This window comes from Dermochelys coriacea, chromosome 4 (genome assembly GCF_009764565.3).
Source record: "Dermochelys coriacea isolate rDerCor1 chromosome 4, rDerCor1.pri.v4, whole genome shotgun sequence".
NCBI lineage: Eukaryota > Metazoa > Chordata > Testudines > Dermochelyidae > Dermochelys > Dermochelys coriacea.
In genome coordinates, this window is record NC_050071.1 from 91,530,723 (window position 1) to 91,543,850 (window position 13,128).

The following is a 13,128-nucleotide window of genomic DNA, read 5'->3' on the forward strand; positions in this document are numbered from 1 at the left end:
TATAGTTACTCAAACTTCAGTTATTTTTCTCTTTCTTGCACAAGGTTGCTCCAGTGTTGGCCAAATTCATAGGTGAGACAGAGATGTTTTTCACACTGATATGGCTCTCTTGCCAGAATCTAAAGATTCTGCACATAACAATACTGAAATATGCATAGTTTTTAGTGGACAAAAGCTGACTATTTGGCTTGTTCTTTTTAGTGAAACTATATGAAAGAATGACTCTTAAAGAACTAAATGAAACTGAAGATGACTTTGATGAGGATGATATGAAAGCTCTTGAAATGTATAGGTACAGTAAGATGTTTCTTGCCATATTCACAGTACATATTGTTATTTAGGATGTTTCACACATATGGGATAAAGAAAAATCCCATCCACAAACTGAAAGGAAGAAAATCTACCTACATAGTTATATATTTGAAAATTAAATATTCAGCTAAAAATTAATACTATTAGTTAGAAAAATATTACTTTGCCTTCTGGATAGTATTGTATAATGAGTACTCAGCTCCGTTACAGGGAGGTGCTTACAGAGAGAGAAGCTCTCTCAAGACCATGAGAAAAAATCTCCCAGAGACCACCAGCCACAAGGGGGAGGACTGTGTAACCCCTGAGCCCAAAGTAAGAGATACAATTCACATTTATTTTGGGTTTAACAAAGTAGAACCAAAGCAGGGGAATTTTGTCTTACATTCATTTGAACTGTGTGGAATTCTTAAAGGGGCCTGAGAGAAGAGAAATTGAGGCAGGGATTACCAGCAACATGACATTAGTTCAGTAGGAGACATGCCTTGCAACAGATGAAAACAAAATAAATGTACCAATGTGATAAAGCTATCCGCTTGAACTAAAAAACAGAACGGGATTTGAACCATGCCCATTATAGTATACTCCTGTATCGTTAGACTGCTAAAATAGTAGCAATTTAGAAATATTAGACTGGTCTTGATTCCAAGTTTCTACTGCTATTTTATGAGCGAGAGAAAGAATTTTAAAAGAATGTTCTCATGAAATCACAGAGTTGTGCACCTAAATCCTCACACATCATGGTAAGAATATATTAAACATATTTTGTTTAATACTTTTTAAAAGAAAGTCAGCTGCTGACTTAAAACAATGACATGGTTTATTTCAATAAATTTTAATAAAAATTGGCCCTTGGGTGTGAATTTTTCTCACATTCTACATTGTCATTATTTTTATAGATGAAGACTGCCACCTAGTGCTTTTGCATTCAAATTTTCATTACAAAATTGTGCACCAGTAAGGTATTAAACTCTGGGTTACTTTACACAATACATAATTTTGTTTTCAAATTCATAAAAACATTTTTGGCCTTTTTTGAATTTGTGGTGTTTATCTTCACTGCAGTATCAATACAGACATGTAATCTGTTGCTATAACTTTCTTTTCCTTAATATTTTATATCCTTAATGTTCCTTAGAGTGATGTAAGTACATATAGTTTCTTTCCTATCTTCAAGTGTTGTCTCACTAACTAAATGCTAGCACTGAAGCCTTCTAACACAAAATTATTCCATTAAAATTTAAAGGCATTCAGATATAGATTATTAAAAAAATTGGCACTATATTTCAAAAACAGTTGCCACTTTTCCAAAATGTACAGCAGTATTTATGTAAAAGCAGGATGAAGAACTAAAAGTTGAAAATCATGGTTGTAATATTTCAAACATAAATGATGATGGGTTTATTCAAAGGAACTAAGAGATACAAAATTGATATTACTGTAAAATAAATTTTAAAAAATTGTACCAAATAATTTTTATTTCTGAAATAGGCAACAACGGTTGCAAGAATGGAAAAGTCTTCAGAAAAGACAAAAATATGGGGAGCTGAGAGAAATTTCTGGTGAGCAATATGTGAAAGAAGTCACAAATGCTCAGAAGGATGTGTGGGTTGTAATTCATCTATATAGATCAAGGTAATGCTATAATTACATTTTTTCAAAACTATTTAAGATTCTAAAATACTTAGCAAAAAAGATTCAAGATGATGAGATGATAAGAAAGACAATACATGCAAAATAGATTATAATGTCATTGTTTACTGTATCCCCACTTCGGGGAAAAGAAATCTTAGAAAATAGGATTTCTTCTGTGTTGGTCCTCCTTGCTCCATCAGTGCACTACATAGGATTTCTTCACCTTTGACTCACATAGAGGTAATGCAAAAGATCTTTCTTGCTAGCTACTGTTGGCACTTGGCAGACATGAATTGTGCTGGAGGGCAAAAGTTCCTCTGCAGCCCTCCTTCAGGGTTCCACTCTAAGGATTTTGCTGCCTTTTTTTTTCTTTCATTCTCTCACTCCAGCAGATCAGCAGTGTGGTAGCGTGAGGTTCTTTCCTGAAGGTACATCGACTCCAGCTACGTTATTCACATAGCTGGAGTTGCGTAGCATAGGTCAACTTACCACGGTAGCGTAGACATAGCCTCACTCCCCTCGCCCGAGTAAGAGAAGATCATCCTCTGACCGGGATGACACTGAGAGCGGTCCCTCCCACAGCTCCTGAGGTGCAAACCGCAGGAATGCCGTCCCCAGCTAGAACTGTGGTGCTAACTGCTTCTGACGAGAACCACAAGGCTGCTCCTAGACTGACTACCTCAGCCCCTGATAGTAAGTCTAAGGACCGTGCTAAGGTGAAACAGGAGCTATTGGCTTGCCTTGCCTTGCCTTGCCTTTTTTACGAGTTTAATCGTAAAGCGAGATTAAATTCATTTCTTTTGCTCCCACTGCTTCCCTTGGAAGGCTATTCCAAAACTTCACTCCTCTGATGGTTAGAAACCTTTGTCTGATTTCAAGTCTAAACTTCCTGGTGGCCAGTTTATACCCATTTGTTCTTGTGTCCACATTGGTGCTGAGCTTAAATAATTCCTCTCCCTCTCCTGTATTTATCCCTCTGATATATTTATAGAGAGCAATCATATCTCCCCATAACCTTCTTTTAGTTAGGGTAAACAAGCCAAGCTCCTTGAGTCTCCTTTCATAAGACAAGTTTTCCATTCCTCGGATCATCCTAATAGCCCTTCTCTGTACCTGTTCCATTCATGTAAATATTTTCAGTTTTTATTTCAACAGCCTTTTTCCATAAGACCTCCTTGTAGGAGAAACCAGACAGGAAATCTGTAGTGGAAGTCCCATTATAGAGCAAAGTAGAAGCATACTGACTACATGTAAAAACTCTATTATTGAAAGGTTATTTGTATGGATTCTAGTATTTTCTTGCATGTTTCAAACTGTTGTGTCAGAACTTTCATCAAACCTATCCATTCTTTTCTAGCATCCCAATGTGCTTGCTAGTTAACCAGCATCTCAGCCTGCTAGCCAGAAAGTTTCCAGAAATCAAGTTTATCAAAGCCATTGTGAATAGCTGTATTCAAAACTACCATGACAGATGTTTACCCACAATTTTTGTGTACAGAAATGGTCAGATAAAAGGCAGATTCATTGGAGTTACTGAATGTGGAGGGACAAATCTTAAACTAGAAGGTAATATAACAAATATGTTCAAAATAATTTTATAGTAATCTAATGTAGCTAATAATCATCAATTCTTAAGATCACTTTTTGGGATAGAACAGTCTTTGATAGTGTTTTTGTACCTTAAACAGGAAAAATTAGGAATTAACTGTTAATAGAAGCTTCTGCATTTCTACTGTAGCACAAATATTTGTATGTGTTGATAGCTTGAACTGCTATACATAAGGTAGGTATGGTGGGGATGGCACCGATGTAACATCTGATCTTTCCTATGGAGGAGGATTTGATCTAAAAAAGGGTATACATTCACTCTTAAGTGTGAGTTAAGTGTGAGTCCTCAACCCAGTTCCACGGGACCAGGCTACGTAGGAGCCTTTCGCATATACCCACCATTCCACACTTGGCTGCATGACCCCTACGAGGAGAAAACTTCATTGACTATCTGATGATCCCTCGACAAGCATTTTTGTCTGTTCCTGAACTATCCAAGTTCCAGTTCCATTAATATATATTCTGCAGCTATTGCAACACTATTCTATCTGTCTCTATATTGTAGGTGCTTACATGGTCCCCATTACCATAATATCTGAGCAAATCACAATCTTTTTAATGTATTTATTCTCACAACACCCATTTGAGGTAAGGAAATATTATCATCTCCATTTTGGAGGGAGGAGACGGAGGCACAGAAAGACTAAATGACTTGCCCAAGGTCACAAAGGAAGTCTGTGGGAGAGAAGGATTGTGTTATGTGTGCAGTGGATCACTTTTGTGGGGATAAGTCCACGTTCCTAAAAGCAGTGGGAAAAACTGAACCTATTGTTTTGATTTTTTTGTTCCCGTCCTTAAATATAGTTCTTGGTGTTCTAATAGCACCTCTCTTTGAGACCCTGTGATGAAGTGGGACTGTTCTTAATGTTTTCTCTGAATATTGTGGGGGTGCCTCAGTTTCCCCTATGCGGTTCTTAAGTATCTAGGTGGTGGGATAAGGGTGTATGATCGTTGCAGAGCCCTAGAGGGCAGGTGTGTGCAGGGATCTGGACACAGAGAATGGCCAACACCCTGTTTCCTGGCAACTGATGGCCTGGCCCTTCCCCTCTGCAAGGTGAGAGCTAAAGGGTTGAAGACAAAGAGATCAGGTGACCTCCTGGCCCAGGAAAGGGACAAAGCCCAGAGGAGGACGGGCTGGAGTTTCAGTTGCGGCAGGCTGGGGACGAGGAGTGGAGTGCAGACGTGGTTGTCTGGCTCACTGCCCCCCAGAATGGACCCAGCCGAGGGGTCCTGTTCTCTGTACCTACAAACTCTGTTTTAGACCACATTCCTGTCATCTAATAAGCCTCTGTTTTACTGGCTGGCTGAGAGTCGCGTCTAACTGTGAAGTTGGGGTGCAGGCCCCTCTGGCTTCCCCAGGAGCCCCGCCTGCGTGGACTCGCTGTGGGAAGCGCATGGAGGGGCAGAGGATGCTGAATGCTCCGAGATCAGACCCAGGAAGGTGGAAGCTGTGTGAGCTTTTTGCCCTGCAGACAGTCTGCTCACAGACAGGAGACTTCACCAGAGTCCTGACTGGCTTTGTAGGGAGCAGTTTCAGAGCATCGCCCGGGGACTCCATGACAGATCCTTACGAGAAACTCTGTTTACTTGAACCCAGGCTCATATCCTATGGAGCACACTAGACCTTGGTTATGCAGCAGAGATCCTGGAATTAAGCAGCATGGATTCTCTCTTTCATGCAGTTAAATCAGTGTAGTGTTTTGTTTAACTTTTTTATGTTAAATTGAATTTTATTTATACTGCCCAAACTGTTAAACTATACATTTGCTGCACATTTTTGAACTGACAAAGATCTCCATTGTAGAACATGTCAGGTGAAACCTGGAGGTTACACAGTTACAGTTACAGTTCTTAGCTCCCCAGAAGGCATGGGAACTAGTTTTGGTTTTGAAGAAGCAGTTGAGGCTTTTGGAACCTGGGAGGGGATGCATCTCTAACTTCCTGCTTTTCAGCAGAGGAAGAAGTTACATTAAGCTTTTTGGGTGGATGGAGCCTTGAAGTCCTTATTCCTCACCCAGCAACTTCCACACCACAGTCTTTAATGTCAGCAGCACAAAGGGAAGCAGTTTAAAATACTTCCTCATCATCTTCTGCCCCTACAACTTCTATTCCTGAGGTCATTCTGCACCAAAAAATTAAAAATTTTGCAAAATTCTGCAAATTTTATTTGTCATATAAATGTGGAGGCTCCAGCATGGCATTGGGAAGCACAGGCCACTGGCTCCACAGAGGTGAGAGATCACTGTGCAGCTCCTGCCTGGGACACACTCAGCCATGAGGCTGCACCCAACCCTGACATAGCACAAGGCCTGTGCCTACCCCAGAAATACTCCAAGGTCCTGATGCTCCATTTGGGCAGGCAGGCTCAGTAAGACAGGATCCAAGTGTAGAGGGCTTAGTGTGGGTGATCCAGGTGTGGCTTGAGAGGGTTCTGTTTGGGGCAAACTGGGTATGGGTGGCTTGGGGTGGGGGTGGGGGATCTGGATGCACAGGGGCCTATTGCGGAGTTCTGGGTGCAACGGTAATGGAACTCTGCAGGGGGGTCCAGGTGAAGGTGGTTGGGCTCAGCGTGTGGCGTCTGGGTGTGGGGGGTATAGAGCTCAGCAGTGGAGTCTGGGTGTGGGGGGCTCAGTGGGGGTCCAGATGCTGGGGGAGTGGGTTGGGGATCCAGGTGTGGGTGGCTTGTCAGGATGGTCCAGGTGCAGGGCTCATCCGGGGGGGAGGGGATTCTGAGTGAAGGGAGTTGAGACTTGGCACGGGAATCTGGGTATGAGGGGGTCTGGATGCATGGCAGTTGGGAGAATGGGGGAGCAGTTCAATGTATAGGGAACCGTTTCCTTGCAGCTGACGAGTGATGGGTGCAGGAAACAGGGTTGGGGGGAGTTTTCAAAGCTTCCTGCAGCCTGGGGAGAAATCTGGGGGTGTGTTTAACCCAGCCCTGGATGCCCTGAAGGGAAAGAGGAAGTCCTGTCCTCCTCAGCCCAGCTGTGGCTAGTGGCTGAGCCTGGCACAGGGTAGGAGCCACCAGTCGGGTTTTCCCCAGTCCCACCTCCTGCCCCACAGTGATTTACCACTCTGACGGCTGCCTTGGGCACCTGAAACATGTTGCTGGGGAGGGTCACATAACTGCTCTTGTGGCTTCCCTTTGCTTCCCCATCACAAAGTTATTTTTTTGCAGAGAAGCAAAGAAATCTGTGGTGGACATAAATTCTGCACATGCTCAGTGGCGCAGAATTCCCCCAGGAGTAAACTTCATTATCTTCTAGTCAATAGATTTGATATGATGCCTGATACTCCAGTCCCAGGCTTATTTTCTAAACCTTTCCCTTCCCAGTAGGAAGACTACATCAGTCATTTATTTTCAAAATGGAGTGGAATTACCATGGATCGCTGGGTTTTAGAGAGAACCAACCTGGATAATGTGATTCACTTCCTCTTTGTATTGAGTACCAACTTCCATTTCTCCATCCAATTTTAGGGTCATGAGCCAAGATATTCTAAAGCGACAAGTGTTTTTTGTGTTCCTCGATTTTTGGGTACACAACTTGGGACATTCTATGTGGGCCTGATTTTCCAAAAGTGCTGAAAATTGAGCCTATTTAAAGTGTCATGTTAGGCACCTAAAGTGAGGCATGCAGAATCATTTGTCACTGTAGAAGATCATGTCTCTTGTTCATGACAGGATGCTTAAAGAAGAGATTCTCTTTGTGGCTAGGAACCACAGTAGTGGCACTTTGTTAATTTCAAGGCAAGGACTTCTACTCCCACTATTTTCTTATTCCAAAAAGAAACGGTGGTCTGTGTCCCATATTGGGCTTGAGAAGACTAAAATCTATCAAAAGATTTATGGTCCAGGTAGCAAGAGTAGCCTCTATCTCTACCTTATGTGTTCAAAGCTCATTTGGGCTTCTTGTTTTAAAGAATGCACATCCATATTTCCATCAAGGATGCTTATGAGAAAATAACTTGGTTTATATGCAACAAGCAATTATGTTCACTGCAGCTCTTTAGAAGGATACTGTCAGTTTGAGTCGCATATGAACAAGTATGTTAAGGTGGACACTTCAGCTACTCAGGCACACATGAATGGGGCTAAAAAACTGATTCTTTGTTCACAATAGCCATATTCAGTTTGCTGCATGCCTGCTACTGTAACACATAGACTGGAGTAGTGGCTGTATGCTACTGTTTTCCCTTTATACACATTTGTAGCGATTTTGCACAGTTCATGAATCCATAGGCCATGCCCCTGACCCACCACTGCTATCCTAACACCCTTCACTTCCAGAAAATGAGCTATTGTAGAGCTTGGCTTTGTGGCTTGTGGAGGCCTCTGAAATCATCCTATATGCCCCTATGTATCCAAGCCCCACTGTGCAGCATAATTGTGGTGGTTCTGTTGTATTGTGTGTTCTCTGTAGCTCTCAAGATTTTATCCTATACTTGTGCAAAAACTATTGGTGGAAATATTTCAGTTTTTCTAAAAATATGTATTAACAGTTTATCCACAATTCAAATAAATCGCAATGTGGATAGAGGTATTGAGAAGCTATACTGGACTGCCAGTACTAAAATCTTCTATGAAATTTGTTTGCTGCACTAATAACATTTTAAATACTGGACGTTCTGTGGTTCTGTGCCTGACTCTACATTTCAGATTTTTGCTCAGTAGAATTGTTGGTTTGTAAGAAATGACAAAATAGGAAAATATTTAGTTTCTTGGCCAATCCTTGATCGACCTTCCATTGAATGGAAGGGTTAAATGATGTCCTGGAGTAATCCAGTTTGGACAAGGGCTGTTTTCTAAACAACTGTACTAATATAGATTGTCACTCCAGCAAGGTTCTATCGTAGTTTAACATGGCTTTTAATAGTTGGATGTAGACGCACACCAACTCTCTCTGTGCTCTAAACAAGGAATAATTCAATGGAACTATAAATGCAAAGTTGGTAAAGTTGGTTGAAGACAAGAATCAAGCCCACAAATCCTGTTACAATAGTAACTGTGTTTTGAAAAGGATCTTCTTCGGCTATCCCTTGATGTGAGGATGATGTCTGCCAAGGGGGTTCATTGGTGAGTTTTTAGGTGGCTGAGGAGACCAATTCTTTTTTTCCCACAGAAGTGACAGGTGTCATCTTGGAGAGGCATAGTTGTTGGCTGAAATGTTGTGCCCTCTCTTTTCTCCTCGGTCACTTCTCTGTCTCATGAGCACATCAGTTCTCCTCAAAGTGAGCTGTGGCTTGGTGTATGGTGTGGCGCCACTGTGTTCTGTTCTGCGCCAAGTCCTCCCAATTTGTTGGGTTGATGCCTCCCTTTTTAAGATGTACTTTCAGTACGTCTTTGAAACTCTTCCGCTGCCCTCCGCAAGCCCTTCTTCCCTGACTTAACTGAGAGAAGAGTACTTGCTTCGGGAGGCGAAAGTCAGGCATATGTACACAGTGGCCAGCTCAGTGGAGTTGGTATTTCATGATCTGTGCTTCTATATTGCTGATGTTGGCTGCAGAGAGAAGGCTGATGTTAGTGTGTCAGTCTTCCCAGATGATCCTGAGAATCCTCCTGAGGCAGCGCGGCTGGAACCACTCCAGCCGCTTGAGATGTCATCTGTAGGTTACCCAGGTCTCACACCCATAGAGAAGGGTGGGGATGACAACTGCCTTGTAAACCAAGATCTTGGTACCTGTTTGTAGATCCCTATCATTGAAGACTCGTTTGAGTAGTCTTCCAAAAGATGTGCTGGCACAGCGGATCCTGTATTCAATTTCTGTGTCAATGCTGGCTGTTTGGGAGCGTTGGCTGCCAAGGTATGGAAAATAGTCCACGTTTTCCAGGGGTCCTCTGCTGACGGTGATTTGTGGAGTTCGAAGAGTAGTTTGTGCAGGTGAGGGCTGGTAGAGTACCTTTGGTTTTCCCAATGTTGAGAGAAAGACCGAAGCTGCGATAAGCATCTGCAAAAAGATTTAGGGACAAGAATCAAGCCCACACATCCTATTACAATAATCACTGTGTTAGAAAAGGATATTTAGGTGGTATAATGCCTTTTGCACAGTAGAGCTTCTATTTTAAGAGGAAACAAAAAGACTCAAAAGGCTTGTAGGTACCCAACTCCATATAAGAGCTACCTGTGACATGGTGTTACCTGTATGTTTCGCTTGTCATAATTCATCTAATCTCTTTTTGATTGTCTGATCTGAAAATTCAATTACCAATCTGGTCCATTGGTACCTGTTAAAAAGCTTTTAACAATTTGCAAATTGTATGTATAAATTCATTTTATTACTGTATCTGATTTTTTTTCAGTTCTTTGTTTTGTCATTATTTGTTGTTACAGAGCTTGAATGGAACTTAGCACAAGTTGGAGCAATAAAAACTGACTTAGAAGAAAACCCCAAACAAAACATTACGGATATGATGATGTCTTCAGTTAGAAGTGCTTCTATTCATGACACCAACAGTGCTAGTAGGGACAATGATGAGACCAAATGTTACTCACATAGGATTTTTTAATACTAGTACTTTGCATTGATGTTTTAATGTTTGGTCAACATATGTATGTTTATTATGGGTTTCATAAATCTAAAAAAAATACAGAGATTTGTTTTATATTTATACTTGCAGTTTAAACTTCTAGAAAATAATTATTATATAATTATTATGTTAATTATTATATATAATTAATATACTGTCTAAGGGCCAAATTCTACCCTTGAATATATACACATGGCTCATATTGAAGTGGAAGGGCCTTGAATCTCCACTTCATCTAAGTTCCACTCAACTGGAATGGAGAGGTGGGGTCAGAGGGAGCTAACTGTTGCTTTCTGATTCAGGGCTGCCTGGCATCAGTGCAAGTTGGGATGCATAGGGGTAATACTAACTAATGTCACTGGTTAACACCCTCATTCCCAGCCCCACCATGCAGCCCTCACTCCCACACCCCAACCCTCTGCCCCAGTCCTGAGCCCCTCCCACACCCCAAACCGCTCATCCCCAGCTCCGTTGGGTCATGGGCATCAACAATTTTCTTCAGCTGGGTCCCCAGAAAAAAAGTTTGAAAACCACTGATCTAGATGATGACTGACTGAGCTGAACTGCCTTTCATCAACTCTACCTTCAGTTCTTTCCAGAAGAGTGTTTTTCAATTTCTTTGGAATTGGTCTTCACGATGACTACGGTATTCCTCCTGAACTAAACCATTTTTCTTCCTTTCTGGCCAAAGCAGGTGCCTCATACCTCATGGCAAGAAACTGCTTTTATTAGATGTTAATTATATTGTCAAATTTAATTCCTCTCATTCTCAAGCCTTTAGAAAGTCAGAGATGTCTGTTTTGAGGGCTGCAACAAGAGCAATGACTTGGTTTAAGACACTGTTACTAGATCGGTCTGAGACTGCATTCTCAGGCTAATGAGTATCATACTGAGCTTGTCAAATGCTATTTGACTACAGAAGCCTCCACTTCATTGGTAATGAGGATCAAAGTGTTCCAAGATATGTAAGTTAGTGATTTAGTTGTCTCCTCACACTTATACAAGTCATTCATTTGACTTCTTCATTCTCATGATGCTTCCTGCTAGCAACCTTTTTTTTTAGGGTGTATCTTGCGACTGTACAAGGTTACATGTGTGTTCTGGTACCATAGCCTTCCTGTTGTCAATATCTGAAGCTCTGAAGCGTGTTTCTGAAGGACAATCTAATGAGTGAAAGCTAGCACACATGAGGGGGGTAGATACGTACATTTATCCACTGTGGCATTGCCCTGTACCCATTCTACAGTGCAGTATGGATGGGGACAAGGGGTATGTACCAGCTTATGGGTATCAATAGTCCTCTAGGGCCATTCCCATAATGCATTGATCCCTTTGCTGTCTGAACCTTACCCAAGAGTACAAAGCTCCCTGACCTCCCCACCTCTTTGCCAGTGGTAGTAGCAACCTGCACTGAGCATTTCAGGGGGGTTTCTGCTGAAATCTATTGATCAATACAGGTGATCATGGTCTGAGGGTAGCTTCCTGGTCTCTGGAGCACACACAGGTGCTGGTCATTGTTTGGTAAGAATACACCATCCTCCATGATTTCGCCTGACTTGGCAAAAATATTCACCTGTCCCAGGGGATATTCCCAGAGGCGGGCATTCCCTGATTCCATTCCAGTGCTGGGAGTGCATGAAGCACCTCCCACTCCTGTACTGGAGGGCAAAGGACTCTAACAATTGCTCTGGGCAGGGACCTAGCACATGACCATGCTTCAGTGAATGGATTGGGAGCTCTTCCAGGGCTGCAAGTTAGGAGCCTGAAGTCACTAACTACCTCCTCCTCAATACCGCCGGCCTCATCATATGATGACAAAGGACAAAGAGGTAGCAGGAACCTTGGAAAAAGTCCTGGAGAAAGCCCTAGGAGAGATGGAGAATGAGCATGCGTTTCTGCACCTCTACCCAGATGACAAATCCCTAGGCACTACAGGAAAAACAATCCAATGCTGGTAAGTGCTTTTTTTTTATACAATGGACCTCCACATTCCCTGAGAATATCCCTGTTGCTCTGCTATGTACCTCATCCCCCACAGCACACCTTACTGCTGCTCCACCCCAATGTTGTCCCAGAGCAACACAGCTGTAAATCAATGATTTTATTAAAATCCCATGAACCAATGTATATACAAGGCCTGAAAATGTTTTTTAAATCATTTACAAAAATCAGTTAGTTTTCTTTCTCTTTTAATACTGTACCTTGTTTTACCAGTTAACATACATGTTTAGCAAATGCATAAGTTTTTAAAAAAAACTATCAGAACATTTCCCACTAATAAATACTTAATAAGCTCTTACTGCTTTACAGTACACTTTCAAGGCACAGTAGAAAACACTAGACAAGAGCCATTGGAGGAAATGCAATAGCACATTTGTGCAGCAATATTATCCTGTATTTTGATCTTGTCAGATATCAAAACCCAAATTGGATCAAGATGTGAAGACCTTCAAAAATAGCAGGTACTGCAAGAAACATTGGTGGTTCAGTAGGTGTTGCTGTTCGCTTCGTGTCAGAACTACAATAATACATCCGCCTCATGTGAAGGTGCACTTTGCTACTTGGGGTGCCATCTTTTCAGACCATTCTTGATTATTAGAGATCTTATGGCAAATTTCATGTGTCTGGGCTGGTTTCAACCTTGTTTCCTGAACACATTCCCATTTAGATAATACATATTTATGTCTAAGTTGCTCCACCAGTTTGTCCTGGATGTTTTTCACCTCCTGCAGTGTAGTATTTGCTCTGCTATTTAACCACCAAGATTCAGTGATCTTTATTTACAGTATCTCCTATCTACTTCATAGGGGGAGGAGATGTTTAATTAATGTTTGTAAAGCACTTCCTCAGCTGGAAGCCAGAAGTGCAAAATATTATAGTTAGTAAAATCAAGCTTCTGGTATTGTAGCAGAATGCAGAATTCCTAATGCTACTTTAGATTCTTCCACTTCTGTCCCCCGATAGTAAACCCTAGATGTACTGCAGCCAAAAGGACCAAATAAGAGAGAGATCCCTGTGGAGAAGCGATTATCTTAACCTAAAATTATTTG

The 13,128-nt window shown here is 41.7% G+C and overlaps 1 protein-coding gene across 2 annotated transcripts in view; it reads left to right on the top strand.

Annotated features, from left to right (window-relative positions):
• Positions 1 to 10,148, top strand: part of PDCL2 (phosducin like 2) — a 96,182-nt gene extending 86,034 nt beyond the window's left edge. For both annotated transcript variants that reach the window (XM_043513792.1, XM_038400066.2), the window contains 4 exons: positions 202 to 292; positions 1,801 to 1,944; positions 3,302 to 3,510; positions 9,882 to 10,148. In XM_043513792.1, the coding sequence (XP_043369727.1) occupies positions 202 to 292; positions 1,801 to 1,944; positions 3,302 to 3,510; positions 9,882 to 10,057 (620 nt within the window). In that variant the 3' untranslated portion in view covers positions 10,058 to 10,148. The remainder of the gene's footprint in view (positions 1 to 201; positions 293 to 1,800; positions 1,945 to 3,301; positions 3,511 to 9,881) is intronic.
• The last annotated feature ends 2,980 nt before the right edge of the window (positions 10,149 to 13,128 follow it).